General features: G+C 40.3%; 1 protein-coding gene across 4 annotated transcripts in view; it reads left to right on the plus strand.

Annotated features, from left to right (window-relative positions):
- Positions 1-2484: 2484 nt before the first annotated feature.
- The window catches only part of TEX10 (testis expressed 10), a 45314-nt gene continuing 26930 nt past the window's right edge, over positions 2485-20868 (plus strand). For 2 of the 4 annotated variants that reach the window (XM_070458419.1, XM_070458422.1), the window contains exons 1-6: positions 2485-2676; positions 6253-6441; positions 7868-8580; positions 8967-9210; positions 12574-12686; positions 20066-20304. In XM_070458419.1, coding sequence (XP_070314520.1) covers positions 6262-6441; positions 7868-8580; positions 8967-9210; positions 12574-12686; positions 20066-20304 — 1489 coding nt within the window. In that variant the 5' untranslated portion in view covers positions 2485-2676; positions 6253-6261. Of the gene's footprint in view, positions 2677-2896; positions 3133-6252; positions 6442-7867; positions 8581-8966; positions 9211-12573; positions 12687-20065; positions 20305-20868 lie in introns of those variants that run through there. The other 2 variants (XM_070458421.1, XM_070458420.1) reach the window with 2 other exon arrangements.

Here is a 20868-nt window from a genome sequence, read left to right on the forward strand (position 1 = left end):
TAATTTATAAATTCTCATGTTTATTTGGTTCTATTTCTAGATTTTGTATTTTGCCCCACTGGTTTGTCTATTCATATGCCAAAACTATGTTTGAATCACTGAGGTTTTATATTTCCATATCCAATAAAGTTGGTCCTCCTCATTGCTTTCCTTTTAAAAAAAATTTGTTGGCTATCCTCGTTTAATTTTTTGTATACAAATTTTAATCAGTTTGTGTAGGTCTAGAAAAAAACCCTGATGACATATTTATTGAGATCTCATTCAATTTACCAATTAATTTAAGGACAACCAGTATATTTATGAAGTTAAATATTCTAATCATAGATTTTATTCAGTTCTAGGAATTTTATAGGTTTTGATTGCTATTGCAAAAGATGCCTCCTTTTCTATCCTGTTATCTAATTGGTTATTATTAATGTATGTGAAGTCTATTGATTTCTGTGTTAATTTTATATGCCTCACCCTTTTTTAATTCTTGTATTGTTTTTAGCAGCCTTTCAGTTGATATTTTTTAGGCATACAATTATATCTAGAAATGTAGATAATTTTATTTCTTCATCTTCAATTCTTGTGTCTCGGGCAGATTTTGGAGCTTAATGGTGGCTGTATTCCTGGCTCCTGAGTATTCTCCCTCCTTCCTTTTATCCAAGCCTGGATCGGCAGCCTGTCTCATCTTTCTGTGCTAGTCAATATTCTCTGAATAAATTCCTTTTAATTTAAAGTCAGAACTGGTTCCTTTATCTAAGAAACTTGACTTAAAGTTTTCATTTTGCACAAACACTGTCCAATGACACATCATCAACAGGAATGTCTGTTGTCAGGTATTGAAGGCTTGCTGTATGCCAGGCAGTGTACCAAGTCATTTGCATATGATGTATTGATTAATTCCTAGAGAATGCACCTTTCTAGTCCCTGGTCATTGTAGCAAATTTGAACTCGTCCTTTTCACATTTCTTCAGAGAATCTCTGGTTTTGTGTTAGTAGTAGACCTGAAATGTAAGAGCCAGGTTAATATGTTTATGCTTTTATTATTTGTCTTAACATTATAAAATCTTCCCTAAGAATCTGCCTGCAATGCAAGAGACCGGGTACAATCCCTGGGTTGGGAAGATCCCCTGGAGAAGGGAATCACTTACCCATTCCAGTATTCGTGCCTGGAGAATTCTGTGGACAGAGTAGCCTGGCAGGCACAGTCCATGGGGTCGCAATTAGCTGGACACAACTGAGCAATTAACACATTATAAAATCAAGTTTATTAGATTAATAGAACTTCCTTTTTTTTTTTTTTAAGCAGTGGTACACTATTTCCAAAGCAAATATTAACTGGATGCCCAGTATACAGAACAGAGAAGATGCAAAGTTTAGGTAGATGTTGTGGCAATAGGTTAGAATTTTGTGATGCTTCCGAGCATAGACAAAGAAAGCAAAGATGTTCAGAAATATAAGCCATTTCTGGAAACAGATTTTGCTGACTGTTAAAGGTTGAATCGTATCCCTCTGAAAAGACATGTAAAAGTGCTAACCTCTACTACCTCAGGTGACTTCGTTTGGAAATGAGTCTTCACAGAGGTAATCAAGTTAAAATAAGGTCATTAGAGTACGCCGTAAATGACATGTGTCCTTATAAACAGGGTGTCTGGACACAGACACACAGGAAAGGAAGACAACGTGAGGACAGAGAGAACGCCATCGACAAGCGAAGGAACACGTAAAGCTTAAGCTGGGAGACAGGCATGGACCGGATTCTTCCACTGAGCTCCCAGACATCGCTGCTCTCAGCCCCTACCCCGCAAACTGAGGCTCACTCCTCGCCCGCTTTACTAAGTCTTACAACCTGGTAAAATGTAGAAACAAATGTAAACCAAGTCCTAAAATCCGTATCTGGGGCTCCATGCCTCCTGCAAATCTTTGGCAAGCCTATCTTTCAAAGACGCCTTGTCTTTGCTTTCCCACTTCCTTTCTAGTCATTCAAATTTCTCTCAAATTCTCTGGGCCCAGTTGATTTCAGTCGCAGGAACCCTATCTTGTGCTGAGAAACTAAATATTAGAGAAAATCCTCAACTAAGACTCTCGGACTCCAGTTGCTGGGTGTGTTTTGCCCTGTTGCCAACTAATCCTTAATTGCTCCATCCAGGTTAAAGTTTCCAGGAATTCTAGGGTTCTTGCAGTCCCAAACTTTTCCTCTGTCTCAATTCAGTTCAACTTATACTCTTATTTGAATGTGGCTCCAGGTCTGAAGAACAGTGCTCTACCAGGGAGAGAAGACGCCAGCCCTCAACTAGCTGTGACCAGGGCGACACCCCCTAAATGGGACGCACGCAGGGCCAAGCTTTGTCCTTGGATCCCGCGCTCCGCGATCTCGGATTCCCGGAGCGCGGGAAGCTTCCGGCGAGCGCCCCCGCCTCCTGGGGGCGGGGCCTGCCGCTCCCGCTCCCGCGCCCGCCTCCCCGGCTGCGCGCGGCGGCGGGCCGTGGTCACGTGAGCGCGGCGCGGCGGAGGAGGGGCCCTGATTTCCGGGCGGCGGAAGGAGACGCGGCCGCGTGAGGTTGAGGCGATTTGAAAACACGCTCCGGGAGCGAGAGGCTGAGGCCGGTGGCGCACGCCGTTGCCCACTGGGCTCTTCCGCGCACGATCTTCCCCTCTGCCTCCGCGCCCGGGTCCCGGCCGGGCCCGCAGGTAAGCGGCCGCCGCCGGTCGGCCGGGCCCTCCCGGGGCTCGGGACGGCGCGCGGAGCCGTTGCCCCTCGGTCCGCGGCCCAGGCGGTCGGAGCGGGCCGGGGCCAGTCTGCGCCCCCCGGGGCCCGGGTCGTGGCGCTCTGATGGAGCGGGGCCTGCGTGCGGAGAGGGGCCGCGCGGGGGCGGGGCGCCCGCGGGCATTTGAAGCGTTTCAAGTGACTGGGCGGGTTCGCGCGGTTTCGCCTCTGGGAGACTTTTAGGCCGGTGTGCGTTGATTGGGCCCGGCTTCCTGAACTGTGGTCCGGACCGCCGTCCCGGGTGGGAGACGGAACGATAGTTTTTTGAAAACCACGGGGTCTTCACTTCTGGGATGCGGGACCAAAGTCTGGGGTTGAGGATGCCCAGTCGTCTCGTAATCTCCCCTCGCAGTCCAGGTGTGGAGTGACCAGCCGAGCAGGTTCGGACCGTCGGCCGTCTCGAGTGGTCCTGGGCTGGGGTGTCTGTTCTTTGGAAAGTCAGGTGTCTCCGATTGGTTCCTAGGTAGAGTTTGGAGGAACTCGTGAGCAGAAAGGGTTGGAGAGGATATTACCAAAGGCCGAGTACAATGTGACTTCTTGACTTTTTTTTTTTTTCTTGGCGGGTGGAAAGAAGTTGAAAATTAAGGGAGGGTAATGAGGTGGCAGACAAACTGGTTGAAATTCGGTTCGGTCGAAATCCTGATAGACTAGACTCTCCCATTTGTTGAAATTAGAAAGCCTGTAGTTGGGATCCCGCCTATGAAATTCAGCTTGAAAACTTTTGAGGCTCATCTGTTTGAAGTGATGTGAGAGCTCTGTCCCTGAAGCTGGTGTTCCTACCATCCATTCCATATCAGCTACTGTAAAAGTGGCTTGTCTTAGTTTCTGAGTCCTATCCGACTCTGTGACCCCATGGACTCTAGCGTACGCTGTCCAAGGGATTTTCCAGACAAGAATACTGGAGTGGGTGGCCATTTCCTTCTCCAGGGATCTTCCTGACCCAGGGGTCGAACCTGGTCTCCTGCATTGCAGGCAGATTTACTCTGTGAGCTACCAGGGAAGCCGTTTGGTTTGCTGTATTATGAAAATCTTGATTTTAAGCGAAAATAACAGTTGCTGTAGAACTTTGAATTCCTAACATAAAAATGTTCCCTGTGTACCACAATAATAATCTTAATAGCTTGAAAAGTCAAGGAGGGGCGGTCAGTCCTGTTAGCTTTCCTAACTGAGGGAGAACAGTGATTAATACTAAGTGGTGGGTAATGCTTGTACAAGCTTGACTGTGTGTTGGACCCTGATCAGCTAGTTAGTGGCTAAAGATAGCACAGAGAATTAGGAAGTGGAGGGTTAATTGATTCGATTTTTCTGAATATCTTGTTCTACTTGTTTTCATCTCTGGTACTAGATAGTAATTGTAGCAAAAGCTCACAAACTGTGCTTGCTTAATTCAGAGAGGCCAGTTGATTATTAGGGCCTTTGTAGTTTTACTTATTTTAGACCAGAATAGCTAGAGGTGTGGGTGGGCTGAAAATTTGGTATTGGGATAAATCAAATAAGGCAAGCAGTTTTGCCACTTTTCCCCCAATTCTCACCAGGATTGCAGTATATATAACATAAAGCTGGTTTTGAGGAGTTCAGTCTTATTTAAGAATCCCTCTTCATGTCCTTAGTAAAGGACTGACACATCTTTAAAATGGTGTTAGCATCACCTTCCTTGCATGGTCTTGTGAGAACTGAATGCTTTTGTACATCTACTATTATGTTTGGTATGTACTGGTCATGAGACTAAGAAAATATACATGTTTGTGCTTATAGCATACTTGTTTACCGTGCCAGGCACAGTTCTGAGTATTTTACACATGAGCTCATTTACTCCTCATTCATCTTACCTAGTAACAACTGTATGAGGTAAGCATTATTATTAGCCCTGTTTTGTAGATAAAAACTGAGACACGGTGATTTAACTTCAGCTATAAAGTGCAGGAGTCTGGATGAGAACTAGTTGCTCTCTTGTATCTGCTGTTAACCTGTGTAGCCAAACCCTAGGTGACAGGGCTCTAAGTGTTAAAACCTTGTAACCGTGTGAATTTGAATGCAATGTCATAGGTGATTGACTTCTGGATTCCTGAAACTTCCAAGTTTCTGGTCTTGCACCAGCCATTTTATTAATCTTAAAATAATGCAAATCTTCATTTTGCTCAAATTTCTTGAACTCCTGCGTGTAGCATTGTGACTTAAAAAAAGTAACTAGGCATAGGATAGTTATGATGGATCAGGGGAAGTTTTATTTATTCCAGAGACGCCTACTCTGATGGGTATACAGTGCAAGGTAGGGTTCGTTTTCTGTGTGGAAAAGGCTTCATGAAGGGCTGAGCTAGTTCCAGGTATAGAAGGCTATTTTTTTAGATAGAGGTTAGTTGATGGGAAGATAAAGCTGTCGAGGAAGTTAGGGAGGATCGCTGATCTGTCAGACCAGGTGTTTTTACTGTAAGCAAGTGAGAGGAGCAGCTGAAAGCTTGTGAGCCTTGATCAGACCTGTGTTTCGAAAGAGCCCTCTGGTGATCAGCAAAGGGACCATAAGGTGGACCCTGGTCACAGGGTGGGGGTCCTGGTGGGGAAAGCTGAACAGTCTTGGGTTGGAACCAAGGATTTAAGCAGGGGCCTGGGAGTGGGTAGAAGGCGCAGATCAGAGGCTTTGTGTGTAAAGGGGATAATCTGTGTGTGAATTGAGAGAATGGGATGTAGAAAGAGAAGTGCAGGACCACGGGGTTCTCCCTGAGCGGTTTATTATCATGGCGGCCTAGCCAGTCTTTGTTCCTTAGCCCTCTGTTCCACTGTATTTCCTTTTCTGTGGCTTTTTTCCCTCCTTTTTTTGTTTACGGTTTATATGTAGTCTGAACTTTTCCTGGTGTTCAGAATGCTAGTACTTTCATTTTTGCCTGTACCAACCTTATCCCCATTCTTCATCTTTTCTGTTTTCCTTGCTTAGGAAATGCCCAGTGACTGTCCTTGCTGCATATCTGAATCGTCCCCATTTTCAAGGCACCCAGTTTAGGTTCATGAAATTTTTCCTAGCTATTACAGGCTGCATTCAATAATATTGTTGGTCTAGTGTTTGTTTTGCTAGCGTTTCTTGGGGGTTTCTGGGGGCCAGGAGCTTCCTAGTAGGTGCAAGGTATACCTGTAGCAACTCTGTGCTACCTCACTCTTGTCCTATGAAAACAAGAAATTTTCAGAAGTTTTTTTTCCTTTTTTATTGAACTATAAATATATTAATTGACCGTATACACAAGTTTTCTACTTAGCACATTGCTCTACCCAAGATTCCTGTTTAGAACATTGCTTGACAAAAGATTCCATAGCCAAAAATATCTTGAGTAAACTGAGTTTTTTGTTTTTTACTTCATAAAGGTATTTTCCATTTCATATCTTGATGCATTGGCATGGTTATTGTTGATCTTGACACTGTTACAGTAAAGGTTAGAAAATACCTTCTTTATTCTTTTATAATTTATCTTTGGTCTGTATTCATTGTTTTTAAATTAATTCTTTCATCATAGTACTCAAGAATGACCAAAAAAAGAAAGCGCCAAGATGATTTTCAGAAAGTAAAACTAAAAGTTGGTAAGAAGAAGCCCAGGTCAGAAAATGCTACCCTTACAAACTTTAAAACGAAGACTATACATCTTCCTGAGCAGCTCAAAGAGGATGTAACACTTCCGACAAACAATAGGAAACTTAACATAAAGGTAAATCCTGAACATTTTTCCGATGGTAGGGTCTTCCTTGAAGTCACCTGGAGTGTGCACTTCTGTGGAAAGTTGTTTTAGCTCCCAGGGTCTATTTGGCCGGAGATCGGAGTTCACTGTTTCTCAGAGCTGATGCTGCTGCTCCAGCTCCCCTCCAGAGAGACTCGCTCAGCTGAAGTCAAGGTGGTTTCTCCCTTGCATATTCACTTGGTAATTCAATATGTCATCGGGAAGTAATTTTTATGTGTTTTGATGTGTCAAGTTTTTGATGTGACAGATCTTCAGCTGTTTTTGTAGCTCATTAAGATAGGACCCTGTCTTACCCATTTTTGAACCTTTACAATGCATAGCTATTCCAGATTCATAGTAAATGTGTGAAATTTATTGAAATTTGAGCAGTAGTTTTGCTTAAAAATGTAACAGCTTTATTGAAATGTAATTTGCACATAATAAAATTTATTATTTAAAGTGGACAATTCAGTGGTTTTGAATATATTTACATTCTTAGGCTGCTATCACAGTAATCTAGTTTTAAAACATTTTTGTCACTTTAGAAAGAAACCTTATACCTATTAGAAGTTGCTCCCCGTTTCGTCCCCCCACTAGACAGCCACTAAGCTATCAGTAAAGATTTGCATGTTCTAGACTCTTCATATAAATGGAGTCATATGAAATGTGGTCCGTTGTTACTGGTCTTTCACTTAGCATGTTTTTGAGTTCATCCGTGTTACAGCACATATCAGAGCAATACTTCATACCTCTGTACTGTCAGATTGTATTCCAGTGCAGGGCTATGTCATATTTTTTACTCAACAGTTGGTGGGCATTTGCTTACTCCCACTTTGTGACTCTTGTGAATAGTGCTGTTAGAAACATTTGTGAACAAATCTTTGTGAAGATACACGTTTTCTAGTTTGCTTTCTAGTCTCTAGGTTAAATAATATCAAAAAGATATTTGAAGATGTGGTTTCTTTACAGATTATATAAATTATTCTACAAATAAAATTGCCATATGTTACACTCTGAGGAAAATACACAGACACCCTGAAAGACCACTTAAAATAGGCAGGAGATGGTGTAAATATGTATATGGTACATAGTAGGTCTTTAAGTGGTGATGACGATTGCTGTCAGTTTAAACGACAGTGTGCCTAATCCTGTGTAATTTCAAAACGAGAAAATACTGACTGAAAGTTATATAATGCTTTTATGAAGCCAAAGCTATGTTAAAGCTAAAACTGTTTCTGATCTTAACAAAAGCTACGTTTTTCTCAAAGTGACACTTGAAAAATACCTTCTGAAGCAGCCCTGGACACCCACTGAAGTGTCAGTTTATTAGCATAGTTTCAGTTAGCACTGTTTATTTGAAAATGATGTAATGTGTGTGTATATTTATATACCTAAAACCTGTATTTTTAATTTATAGGATTTGCTGTCACAGATGCATCACTACAATGCTGGGGTTAAACAAAGTGCTCTTCTTGGACTTAAAGACCTTTTGTCTCAGTACCCATATATAATTGATGCACACCTTTCAAACATATTAAGTGAAGTGACTGCTGTGTTTACAGATAAAGATGCTAATGTACGATTAGCAGCAGTTCAACTTCTTCAATTCCTGGCCCCCCAAATACGAGCTGAACAAATTTCTCCATTTTTTCCCTTGGTAAGTGCCCATCTCTCTAGTGCCATGACTCACATTACTGAAGGAATTCAGGAGGACTCTCTGAAAGTTTTGGACATTCTGCTGGAACAGTACCCAGCTCTGATTACTGACCGTAGCAGTATATTGCTTAAGAATTTTGTAGAACTTATTTCTCATCAGCAGCCGTCCAAAGGACTGGTAAATAGAGGCAGACCCCAGTCCTGGATACTTTCTGTAAATCCTAATCGGAGACTCACTTCTCAGCAGTGGAGGCTGAAAGTCTTAGTGAGACTCAGTAAATTCCTTCAGGCCCTGACAGATGGATCCAGTAGGTTGAGAGAAAGTGAAGGACTTCAGGAACAAAAAGAAAATCCCCATGCCACTAGCAACTCCATTTTTATCAACTGGAAGGAACATGCCAACGACCAGCAGCACATCCAGGTTTATGAAAATGGGGGTTCACAGCCAAATGTCAGTTCACAGTTCAGGCTACGGTAAGAAGGATTTCAGTTATGTCCACACTCAGTTTTCCTATATTGAATTATAACTGCTGACCATTGATGGCTATATGGTGGGAGACATGCAGTTGTCTTCCATAGTTGCATATAGTTACTCATAATTTGATTTCATTTACTGATGGGAGGAGTCATTTCCAAGTATATTAATTTACTCATTTCTAGCAAAGCCTAATGAAAACTAAAAATTGATAGTCTTTTGGCTTTGTCATCTTAGAATTCTGTTTTTCTTGCTAGTGTTGATCAATGTAATTATCAATTCATGGTGCTTCATTTTGCTGGTACTTAATATATTTAAGATTTAAATTAAGCAAGGAGTAATATTTTTTAATTAAAAATTTTTCATTCTTACCTTTCCTTACTAGGTGTCTGGTTGGAGGACTAGGCACGGTGGATGAAGGCCTGTCATCTACTGAAAACTTGAAAGGATTTATTGAGATCATAATTCCACTGCTGATTGAGTGCTGGATTGAAGCTGTGCCTCCGCAGCTGGCGGCTTCTGTTGGAAGTGGTGTAGAACGAGAGCCTCTGCAGGTTATGCAGCAAGTTCTTAACATTATTTCCCTTTTGTGGAAACTCTGTAAACAGCATGATGAAACTCATAAATTGGTGAGAACTACTGGGTTATTTTCTGAGTAATGCCTTTTGTCATAACTGGACAGATTAGAAATCAGTGTATTACTACTAACTGGTTATGCATTTTCTGAAAAATACTCAAGATTTAACTATAAACTTCTCACATTTGCTCAAAACTGCAAATTAAAATAATTCTATGAGTTTATTATCTGTATGTTTTAATTTTTAAATGAAATGTATAACAAGGTGCTTGATTTTTTTTATTAGCTATATAAGAATGTTACGTTGTATTACTTATGGCAGATTTATTATTTAGGAACATTCTAGTGTCTGGAGACCTCTTACATGATTTAAAAAGTTGGTTATTAAGTAGTCTCTTCCAGTTTGGGCCACGTTACAGAGTTTATGCCAAGAAATGGACGAAACTGAAGATCTCATACCTAACCCTGAGTTGTTTTTAAACTACTAAGTTTCAGGGAAGAAACTATGTAAATTTGCTTGGTGTATGTTTTTTTGTTTTTTTTTCTTGATAAAGGATATAAATTGGAAAACATTTCTTAAAGTTAACCTTTGCTGTAGGTAAGCTGCAGTTGCAGGTATGGTGCAAATTCAAATAGAAATAGTATTTAAAAGCATCCATTGGTAGAGTTCTCTAATTTACCCTGGCAGATTTGAACTATAATAACTGAATAAGGTAAATCTGTTATTTTGCAGACAAAGTATAAATATGTATGTTACACCAGATGACATTAAAATGCCTGTTAGTTTATTTTTCATTACCATTCCTGCTGTTAGTTCCTCTTTCTCATTCACCTTAGTTATAGCTTAGTACTTAAGGTATTGAGTGGTCAAAGTTCAAACTTCAGGAGGAATGAAATGGCATTCCTTGGTCTTAAATTCTAATTATGCACCACAGGCTGAATTGTAGCTCTTTTCTCTCAGAAAATGTGTAGTTTTCTGTTGATAAATTGGCATCTGTATTAGGGTGCAACCTTAGGGTAACTGACTGCTTACTTTTTAAGTTTTGCTAAATGCATATAGTGTGTTTGTATTTTGCTGCATAATTGAGAAGTTTCATTTTTGTCCAAGTATTTTTTTTAAAAAGCTTTTTAGGAATTTGAAATCTTTTCATCTTTGAAAAGAAATCTCAAGTTAACATTAAATCTTATTTGCAGTGGTTGAGTACTCAGATCCTGACTGAGGTGGTTTATATGTAATACACTCTTTGTATCCTTAGGATTCTTAATTTAAAGTATACTGTATTTAATATTTTTAAAACACACAGTGTTTTAAAATACAGTGTAACATTAACTTTTTAATTAACTTCATTTTTTGGGGTCCTGTATTATTAACTTTAGGTCAGTAGTATAATTTTATACACTATAGAGATTTTGTTGTGTCCTAGCTTTGTATTTTAATGCTTGCTACTTTCAGTCTAAATGTTTCCTTATTGTTTCATTTTTACCATGAAGATCATAATCTGTGAGAAAGAGTTAGATGCAAAGGTTAATTGAATATCTATAAATTTGGCTGTTTAATTAAAATTCAGTTCCTCAGTAAACAGTAGTCACATTTCAGATGCTCAGTAGCTTCAGGTGGCAGTGGCTACTGTATTGGGCAGCACAGATACAAAAACAAAATGCCTCTGTCACTGCAGAAAGGTCTTTTGAATGGCGCTGCTTTGCAGTGAGTTAGGTTCTGTCTAGACTCTGGGAATACAGAGATAAACATGACTGACAAGGCAAACACTTAGCTCCTGGTGGGGTTGAGAGATGGCAAACAAATAGCTGATGTCCATCATGTCATCATTAGGAAGAAAGATGAAAGTGGGTAAGAGAGAAGATGTAATGAAACAGTGTTCGGGGAGGGACCTGTTAACTAGGTGGTCAGGAAATGCCTTCTTAACATTTGCATGTCAGTGAATGAAGAGAAGGAGCAAGTCTTGTGAAGACCTGTAGGAAGACCCTTCTAGGCACAGGGAACAGCAAGTGCAAAACCCTGAAGTGAGAACAGATTTGACATATTTGAGGAATGGCAGCAGGCCTGTGCAAGTGAGGTCCTGGGAGAATGGTGGGTGATGAAGGGGACGTGACGGACAGTAGCCACATCATGTGGTACCTTGTGGTCTGTGGTAAAGACTTAGAATTTTAACCTGAGTGTGGTGAAAAGACATTGGAGGGTTTTGAGCAGGGGAGTGGCATGGTCTAAATTATGTTTATTTAACTTTAATATGCCAGATTTACAAATAAAACAGTTAAAAACACCCATGTCCTCATTCTCCAACTCTAGCAAAACGGGCCCAACTGAGATCATTGATCCCATGGATGACCTGTCCTTCCTTTATATACATTATCTCCTTTATCCTTCCCTGTAATACTGTGAAGTAGGATTTGTGTTTTAAAAGATCACCCTGGCTGCCGTGTAGAGAGTTAAGTTTAGGGGGGCAAGAGGAAAAGCATGAGGACCTTTGGGAGCCTGAGACGGCAGTCTTAAGTGGGAGGTGATAGTGGCAGCTGGTGGTTGAAGTGATGAGAAGCAGCTGGATTCTGGTGAAACCAGCAGGAATGCTGGTGTGTGTAGTTAAGGAAAGAGGAGCAGGGGTGATGCCTGTACTGTGGTCCAGATGATGGTGTGACTGCCCGTAGGAGAGTTCAGTTTATTCATGTTAAGTTGAAGATGCCTAGAAGTCCAGGAGGAGTTGTCAAGGACACATTTTTAGGTCAAGAAAAAGAGGACCCAGTGAAGGTAACTAGGGAGATGTGCTGCAATAGCTAGCTGCTGACTTATGGTCTGAGTTTGGCCTCCAGTTTTGCTAGAGCTGGAGCTAGCTATTGTAGCGTCTCATGTCCCATATCCCAAGCAACCCCTCAGCCACTGGCAGACTGGAATGATTGGTCCTCTGGATAGTAGGGAATCAGTGATTCAGGTAGGAGAACATGATACATTGAAGAATACTGCTGAAGAATTTAGACAAATACATTGATTTGAGAAGGTGTTAAATGCCTTTAACGAGCAATAGAATTTCTAGAGAATATAGTTACTCTTAAATGGAACACTAGGTAGAAGATTTTCTTGTATATTTTATAAACATTGTACTAGTAGTTCAAATTCAGAATTTTATTAAATCTTACTTTCTCCCTTTTTTCTCCTTTTAAGTAGTTGAAATGCATGTAAAAACGAAAGTACCAAAAAGAACTGTGGGTGAAAATTGGATGGCCTAACAGTTTATTCAGATTTTAAGATTTATTTACATATTATATCATTAGCAAAAGATGTGTTATAAGGGTAAATTGGTAAATGAATATTGACAAGTTGTTAAGTTTCTGCTTAAAGTCTTATTTGCTGTTTTAAGTTATTGTTTCTTATAGATTTTTTAATCTGTGCTTATTTTACTAGGAGTCATGGCTTCGAAAGAATTACCTTATTGATTTCAAACACCATTTTATGAGTAATTTTCCATATGCCTTAAAAGAAATAACCAAGCAAAAAAGGAAAGAGACAAATAAAAGGTATTGCCATTCTCTCCCACTGTTTAACCTGACATTTTCAGAGAACAGTCTTACACTGAACTTTGTACACTGCAAGTTGTTATCTAGACTGTGAAGTAAAAATAAAAGCTGTAGTATCTGATCTTAAACAAGTCACTTTAAGCCCCGGACTTCCAATTTTACTTAGCTTTTATTTTTAATCTGTGAAGTGAATGTTTTGTGCTAAATGAGTGTCAGCTATCAAATTGTATAGATAAGAATTTAATAAAAATTTGCTGAGAGTGGATAGTTTGTTTGTGAGAGGCACTGTGTAATTACTGAATCTTTGAGAGCATAGCATCACTAGTTTCTGCTCTCATTTATATACACAAGGAAGCGTAGTGTAACAATTATCAGTATCCTGATGGAAGAGGGATAATTGGAGAAAAGCAGTTCTCTTTTTTAAAATAAGTGGAAAGAACAAATTATGGATGAAGTTTCACTGGAAAAGTGTAAGCCTGGAAGTTATTTGAAATGTTTACCTAAAGTAAGAGCAGATAAATGTGAAAACAAATTACCCAATAAAATTTGACAAGCAGATACAGATACTCAAGGTGCAATTCCCCAAATGAGCAAACGCTTGAACAGATTTTAAAGTCTGTCAGAAGGTTCTTAAATTTATCAAAAGGAAGAAACTACTTGGAGAATCAGTGAGGCTCTTTGGGCAGAGTTCAGAGGATATGCTCAGAAGTGATAAGTATGTTGTAGGCAGATAAACTTCATTCGCTGAAGTTTTTTGGTCTCTCACTGTAAGTAAAGTATTATGACAGATAATTAGATGTCCTAAGGTATATTCTTTGATCTCTTAAGTGATTCATAAATTGCAAAAATCAATACAAAGTCTTAAAATTGATAAAAATGTGTGTCAGACTCTAGTCATGAGATGGAAATCATACCAGTGATTTTCACAGAGAATTTAATAAAACCGGTTGTTAACTAGGTATTAAACTAGGTATTTCCTAGCTTAATGGAAAATGGAAACGAGGCATTTCCACTTAATAGTGGAAAGACAAAAGGGAACAGCAAGGTCTTGTCGCGGTAGACCGGCTGGAAGCGACCACTGCCTCCTGACTGGAGAGCAAAGAGAACAGGGCAAGTGGCTGGAAGGAAAGGCTGCAGCCCAAACTCAGGCCTTGAGGAGGGGGTTTGCACTCAGCTGGGACTAATGTCTTTGGGATCAGGAGAGGGGCCCAGTGGGGCAGGGGTACAGGCTCAGTGAAGGGGGTTCTGCTGGCTGGCGCTGGTGTTCTAGGGGCACGATGATACTGGTTCTGCATCAGGAAAGTAGACTGGAACCAACTCTGGCTGCTGGAATGAACTGCTGCTAGCCTGAAGAGTGGTTGGGTTGCACTGGTGGCAAAAGGAAGCAAAAAATAGGACCAGGAAGCAAACAGAAAGTGCCGCATCTTCCTCCTACAGCCTTCTGGTCTCAGGTACCCTTTTGCTTCCAGGTGGCTCAGCAGTGGAGAACCCTCCTGCCAGTGCAGGGACAGATTTCCATCCCTGGGTTGGTAAGATCTGCTGGGGAAGGAAATGGCTACCCACTCCAGTATTCTTGCCTAGGACATCCCATGGACAGAGGAGCCTGGTGGGCTGTAGTCCACAGGGTTGCAGAAGAGTCTGACACAGCTTTGTGACTAAACAGTAACAAGCACTTTATTGGCAGAGCCTAACAAGAAGCAAACTGTAAAGGAAAAAATGTGGCTCACCCCTAGGATCACAGAGTAAGAATGTGGAAGGGTGGTTTTAAGGCTGAGAAACAAGCTCAGTAACTTGCAGGAAGAAAAATGAATCTACATATTTCACACAAGACATATTTAAGTGTCATTAGAACTTTATAATTAAGAAATGCTATGGGAATTCATAGGAGAAGACAGATCCTTCTTAGGATAAACAGACATAAAGCAGTGTTGGAGAGTAGTGTTTTAACGTGAATGTGATTTTAGCAGGCAGAAGTGAAGTGGGGGATGATTGCAGTAATGAAAAGAGATATTATAGGGTATGAGAAAGCTATAAAATCACATAATGGAGAACACGGGACAGACCTGGATCAAATTGGTTTCTACTGATGACTAACTTTAATGCTGAAAGTCATTTTTTGTCTCTGACCCTCATTTCTCTTTCATCCTTGATCCTTTTGGCATTGAAGGCTATTGGTTGGATCAAAACCATGTTTTAGGACCATTAATTTAGAGTTTCTGGAGTTGGAGGTGACAGAGAATCAAATAGGGAGATACTTTCTTGAGCAAGTAAGTTGTTAGGGTTTGCTTCCTCCAGATACAGTTTTCTTATTAACACAGAAGTTTTTAATCAGGTGCATGGATAAGGTTCAGAATATCCTTCAACGCGTGAATATAATTATATGTGTTTTTTTTATGTTGTCAAGTAAGAGGTTTCAGATGTAATTTTCATCAAAATGAGATTAAATAAAAGGATGTTTGGAATTTGGTAGACCATTAAATGTAAGTAAACTACTCAAGAGCATATGGGTGTAGTGTTACTATTCACTTTATTGGACACTTAATATGTTGAAGGCACTTAGGAAAAAGAGTGTAGGGTAATAAGAGTATATCAGTATAGTAAGGAGCTGGTCTTGCTCTTTCATGGGGGGCATAGGTCCTAGGGAGGGCTGCCTGCCTAGGGAGTGATTTGTGCTAAGATATAGAAGGTGAAAAAGGAATTAGCGATGAAGAGACTGAGGTGGTAAAATTGTGGAATTTTTAACAAAAGCGGATTGACAGTATTATCATAAATTTCCCTAGTGATTTGTTTTGAGGGTCCGCAGGCTGCTCTTGAGCTTCCATAAGGAAGCGCGTTGAATATTCCGCAGATTGCCTTTGGAGGCTCTCTACTAAATTCACAAAGTTAGAGGACCCAATGTGGCCTAGGCCGGTGGTCTTCAGTTTTGACCTGATGTCTAGATTTTTTTAATCTTGGGTTGAACTGTGGAGTTACAAAAGATATTATTTTCATTGTGGTAAAATGTCCATAGCATAAAATTTAGCATTCTAACCATTTTTAAAGTGTACTGATGGGTGCATTAAGTACATTCACATTTTTCATGCTACCAGTCTGAAACTCGGTACACATTAAGTAACAGCTTCCTGTGCTCTTCTCCCTCCAGTACTGGGAACCGCTCTTGCACTTTTCCCCTTGATTAATTGGACTGTTCTGGTACCACGTATCAGTAGAAACTTGAGGTATTGTTTTGTGTCTGGCTTAACTTCACTTAGCATGATGTCTTTAAGGTTTATTCATGTTGTGGCACTGCTAGCATTTCATTCCTTTTTTTTTTTTTAATGGAGTTTATTTTTTAGAGCAATTTTAGATTCCTAGTAAAACTGAACAGAAAGTATGGCGTCCTCGTACACTACTCCTGCCCCCGTGGATGCACGGCCTCCCCCACGTCGGCATCCCGCACCAGAGTTGTGTGTCTGTTGTAAAATGCAAACCTCAGTGACGCGTCACTGATCCTGGGGTCCTCGGTCTATGTGAGGGGTCGCTCTTCTCGCTGTACAGTCTGGTTTTGTGTAAAGACATGGTGTCACACGTGGTATTCTCACTGTCCCAGAAGCAGGTTGCCCTCCAAATACGCATTCTGCATCTATGGATTCAGAAAACCACAATCCATACACATGATACACCATCTGCAGTTGGTTGAATATGTGGATGCAGAACGGTATGGAGGGCTAACAGTATTCTTCACCACCATGCACTCACAGTTTAAAAGAACATGCCAGTTTCACGTAAAATTGTTCTTAAGTAAAAATTACTAATCTTATTAAGTCACAATCCTTGAAGACACATATTTTTAATATTCTGTGTGGTGAAATGGGAAGTGTGCCTGAAGTATTTTGGCTGCATACCAAACAATGATGGTTGTCTCGAGGAAAAGCACTTGTCATTCTGTTTGTATTTTCTGCGATGGACATGATTTTAATTTGAATGACTAACTATGTTTATTCAGACTTGGGTATTTGTAGATACTTTCTCAGAAATGAAAAAAATAAACCTATCAATTTCAGGAAAATAGTGTCTGTGCTAGAGATAAAATTTGAACTTTCAAGCAAAAATTAATATTTTTGGAGAACTTGTATCCACCATCTGAGTGTTATCTGTATATTCTATTTTTTTGCTCTTCATTTTTTTCATCTCTCTCCATTAGGCTTATTTAGAAGCTGCTAGAGGGTTTACACACACACACACACAAATACATACATACATACATACATATATATATATATATGTATATATATATAAAACGAAGGAGAATATATGTATTCTCCTTTATTTCCAAGGACTGTTTTAACAGAGCACAGTGCTTGGGCTTGGCAGTTTTCTTGTTTGAGCATACTGACCCGTACTGACTGCAACGCTTGGCTCTGTTGGTTCCCACTGCTGTTAGGAAGTCAGCTATGAGTCAGAACTGTTGCTACTTTATGAAAGTTCCTTCCCTCCCCACCCCCCCACCTCCCCATAAGACTTTGCTCCTTGTCTTTTATTTTCTGCAGTTTGACAATGATGTATCTAGGTATGGTTTTCTTTTTTTTGATTTTTCCTTGGAACTCAGTGAGCTTCTTAAATCTGAGATCTTGAGTGAAGTGTCTAAACACATCTGAAAAATTCTCATCTTTAAAAAAAATTAATGCCATTTTTCTGCTTCCCTTTAAAGACTAATTGATTGTATATAAGACCCACTTACTGAATTTTTTGTTTCTTTGTCTCATTCAAACATACATTTGTTGAATTTGTTTTGTTTATTTTTCAGTTCTAGAGTTTCTGTCCAGTTATTCCAGCACTGTGCGGAAAAGACTCGTTTCTCTTTTGGATTGCTTCTGCTCCTTTGTCTGAACTCATCGGTTGACTGTCTTGTAGGCCTGTCTTGGGGCTCTTCCGCTGACCTGTGTTTGTCTGTTCGTTCACCAGTTCTGTGCTGTCTTGCTTACTGTAGTACAGTAAGCCTTGAAATCGAGTGGTGTGAGTCCTCCAACATTGCTCCGCTTCGGTCTTGTGTTGGGTAGTCTAGTGTTTGCCTTTGTGTGTAAACTTCAGAAATCATTTTGTTGATAACTCTAAAGTAACTGGCTGGCATTTTGATTGGAATTGTGTTGACTATATAGATCTAGTTAGGAAAAATTGTTGCGTTAACTACTGAGATGATGCATAACTGGGATTGTTTTATGTAAGAGCTCTTTTTACTTCCAGTTCACCCTTACTCTGGCAGGGAGCCCTTACGGATTCAGCTTGAAGTAGGGATAATATACCAGAGTCCCCGTGTTTGTCTGGCTCTGGAGTTTGACTCTTCCCTGTCAGGCCTCTGAAAGGTTAGTTCCGTTTTCCAGCCTTTTTGTTGGAATTGGCAGCAGCCCTTGGAACCTGAGTGCTGTGATCTGCTTTATTTTGGGGACCCAGCAATTGTTCATCATCTTGTTACCTCTTGAATGCTTTTAAGTTGTTAAAAACTATTTCATCCAGCCTTTAAAGTTATTTTCAGGAAGGGAATCAGTTCTAATTTCTTCCTCTATCATTGCTGAAAATGAGTTTCCCCAGTTTCCTGTCTCCCTCATAGAATTGGTGGTCAGTGTAGTTAGACTTTAAAATTTTGTGTAAATTCTTGGAGGAGCAGGATGAATTCTCTGAACTTTTGAATGTCTGTTGACACCTTCCAGACAGTAATAGGTCAGTAGATCTTCAAAAGTTCTACCTGTGGTGAAGGAATGGTGCAGTTGAATTTTTGTGTGGTCTGGTTAGTGTAAAATGTGCCTTGGTTTTGGGCACTGAACAGTTCTGCAAAGAACCCACCAGTGGTTTTGGGTGTGCAGTGTAGATCAGTGCTCACCTGTCCCAGTTTCCAGTCGTTCTGGGTGTGTAGTGTAGATCAGTGCTCACCTGCCCCAGTTTTCATCCACTCTCTCTCTGTGATAGAATCCCCGGTTCTTTGCTGTGCTGTGCTCACTCCCTCACTCAGTTAGGTCCCGACTCTGCGGCCCCGTGACTGTAGCCCGCCAGGCTTCTCTGTCCATGGGGATTCTCCAGGCAAGAACACTGGAGTGAGTTGCCATGCCCTTCTCCAGGGGATCTTCCCAACCCAGGGATGGAACCCAGGGCTCCCACATTGCGGCCGTATTCTTTACCAACTGAGGCACCAGGGAAACCCAAGAATACTGAAGTGGGTGGCCTATCCCTTCTCCAGGGGATCTTCCCAACCCAGGAATCGAACTGGGGTCTCCAGCTCTGCAGGTGGATTCTTTACCAGCTCAGCTAAAAGCTCACATACATGTATGCATTTAAGCAGATTTCAAATCCAGCTAGTTTTTATTCTTGCTATACATCCCCCGTTCTCCTAGTCTGTGCCAGCGTTGTTTCTTGAGCGTGTCACGTCTTGCCTGTATTGCTCAAGTAGACGTACAGCTACTTCTTTGTTTAGAGTCTTGTAACTGATATTTTCTTTTTCATCAGCAAAAATGAAAGAACTTTTCAACTATGTCACTCCTGCGCTTGCAGAATTGATTTTAGTGTCCTTAGTTTTCAACTCTTTGTGATCTGGTCCTATTTGTCATTCCTAACCCTACATTTGATACCCTAATAACACCAAATATTTAAAATTTCCCTCCCCTTGTATTTGTGGTTTCTTACGACTGTGTCCTTTCTCATGCCTAATCCAGGGTTAACTTTCTTTTAAAATAAGTTAGTTTCAGGTATTTTTTTAGTTTAATCAACTTCACATGTTTCTGAACATGAAAATAAATAGGCTCTGCTGTTGAATGCAGTGTAGCCTGAAATCTACACTGTGTTTATATAGTGTTTATATATCTAGTGGTTTCTATCCTTAGTTGCAAATTTTGTTTTTGTTAAAATAATCTGTTAGAAAAAGTGATTGTAATATGTGAGTCATAAAATTAAATTGTTTCAGAATCAGGCTTATCTAGACCAGTCTTCTGTTTCACACATAAGGAAATTGTGGCCAGGAGAAATTAGTGATTCTGTTAAGTCAAAATTAGTTAGAAGCAGAATCAAGGTCTTTCGTGAGTTTCATCCTAATATAAATATCTTATTAACGAAAATCCTCAAGTGTGTTGAAGTTTCAAGTGTTCTTATCCCTGCAGTACATCTAGGATTACCACACCGTGTTTCAAGGGCCTGTAGTTCTTGTGTGAATAGCAACTTGGGTAATGAACTGAGCAGTATGCATTCTTAATTTATGCCTTAACAACTCTGATTCTGTAATGAATGGTTTGCTTACAGTCACTTTAATATACCTACCTTCTTGGCAGTTCATTCTGGGAGGAATAGGTAAGTGTTTAAGTGAAGCAGGCATGGTAGATACAACACTTAACAGTTATGTGTGTCTTTGTTTTTAGCATCAAGCATTGCACGATTCTCTCGAATAATGTAGATCACCTTTTACTGAATTTAACACTGTCTGATATCATGGTCTCCCTGGCAAATGCCTCAACTTTGCAGAAGGATTCCAGTTGGATAGAAAGGATAAGGAAATTTGTAACAGAAACCCTTGAAGATGGGTGTAGGCTAAACAGTAAGCAGCTGAACAGATTGCTTGGCGTCTCCTGGAGGTTAATGCAGATGCAGTCAAACAGAGGTGGGTGTCAATGCTCTGTCCTTACTTGAGAGGGACTCTTACGCATACTGTTGATGTTGAGCATCTAACTTTGAGTTCATAACTGTCAAACATTTCACAGTCATTTACGTTCAAGCCATAAAAGGTAGCCAGCATAATCATGAAGGAATGTCTCCTTGAACCTGATGGCTGAGAACACCCCCTTTTCGGTGGGTAGGTCCACTCTGAAGCTGATGGGTAGGTTTTCTACTAGATTACATAGTTGGAGTGAAAGGAGGTAAGTTTTATTAAGAGGAAATGGCATTGAGCCTAAGGATGAAGAAATACTCTTTTCTGATTTAATTTGACTAGAAATTGGTGGATCCTTATCTCTTTACCTTTCTTGTAACTTGAAGTTATGTTGCATTAAGTCAGTTTTTAGTGTGACTTACTAGTTCTTTTCATTCAAGCAGAACTTTGCTGTTTGGTTCCTGGCTTATCCACCTTTCTAGTATTGTGGTTTTTGTTGTCCTTTCCTAGGTTTGTTGTCTCTCAGGAAAATTTGTACTGTAATCTCCGATTGGTTTGACTTTTTTATTAGGCCAT

Source organism: Odocoileus virginianus, chromosome 29 (assembly GCF_023699985.2).
Source record: "Odocoileus virginianus isolate 20LAN1187 ecotype Illinois chromosome 29, Ovbor_1.2, whole genome shotgun sequence".
NCBI classification, from domain to species: Eukaryota; Metazoa; Chordata; class Mammalia; order Artiodactyla; family Cervidae; genus Odocoileus; species Odocoileus virginianus.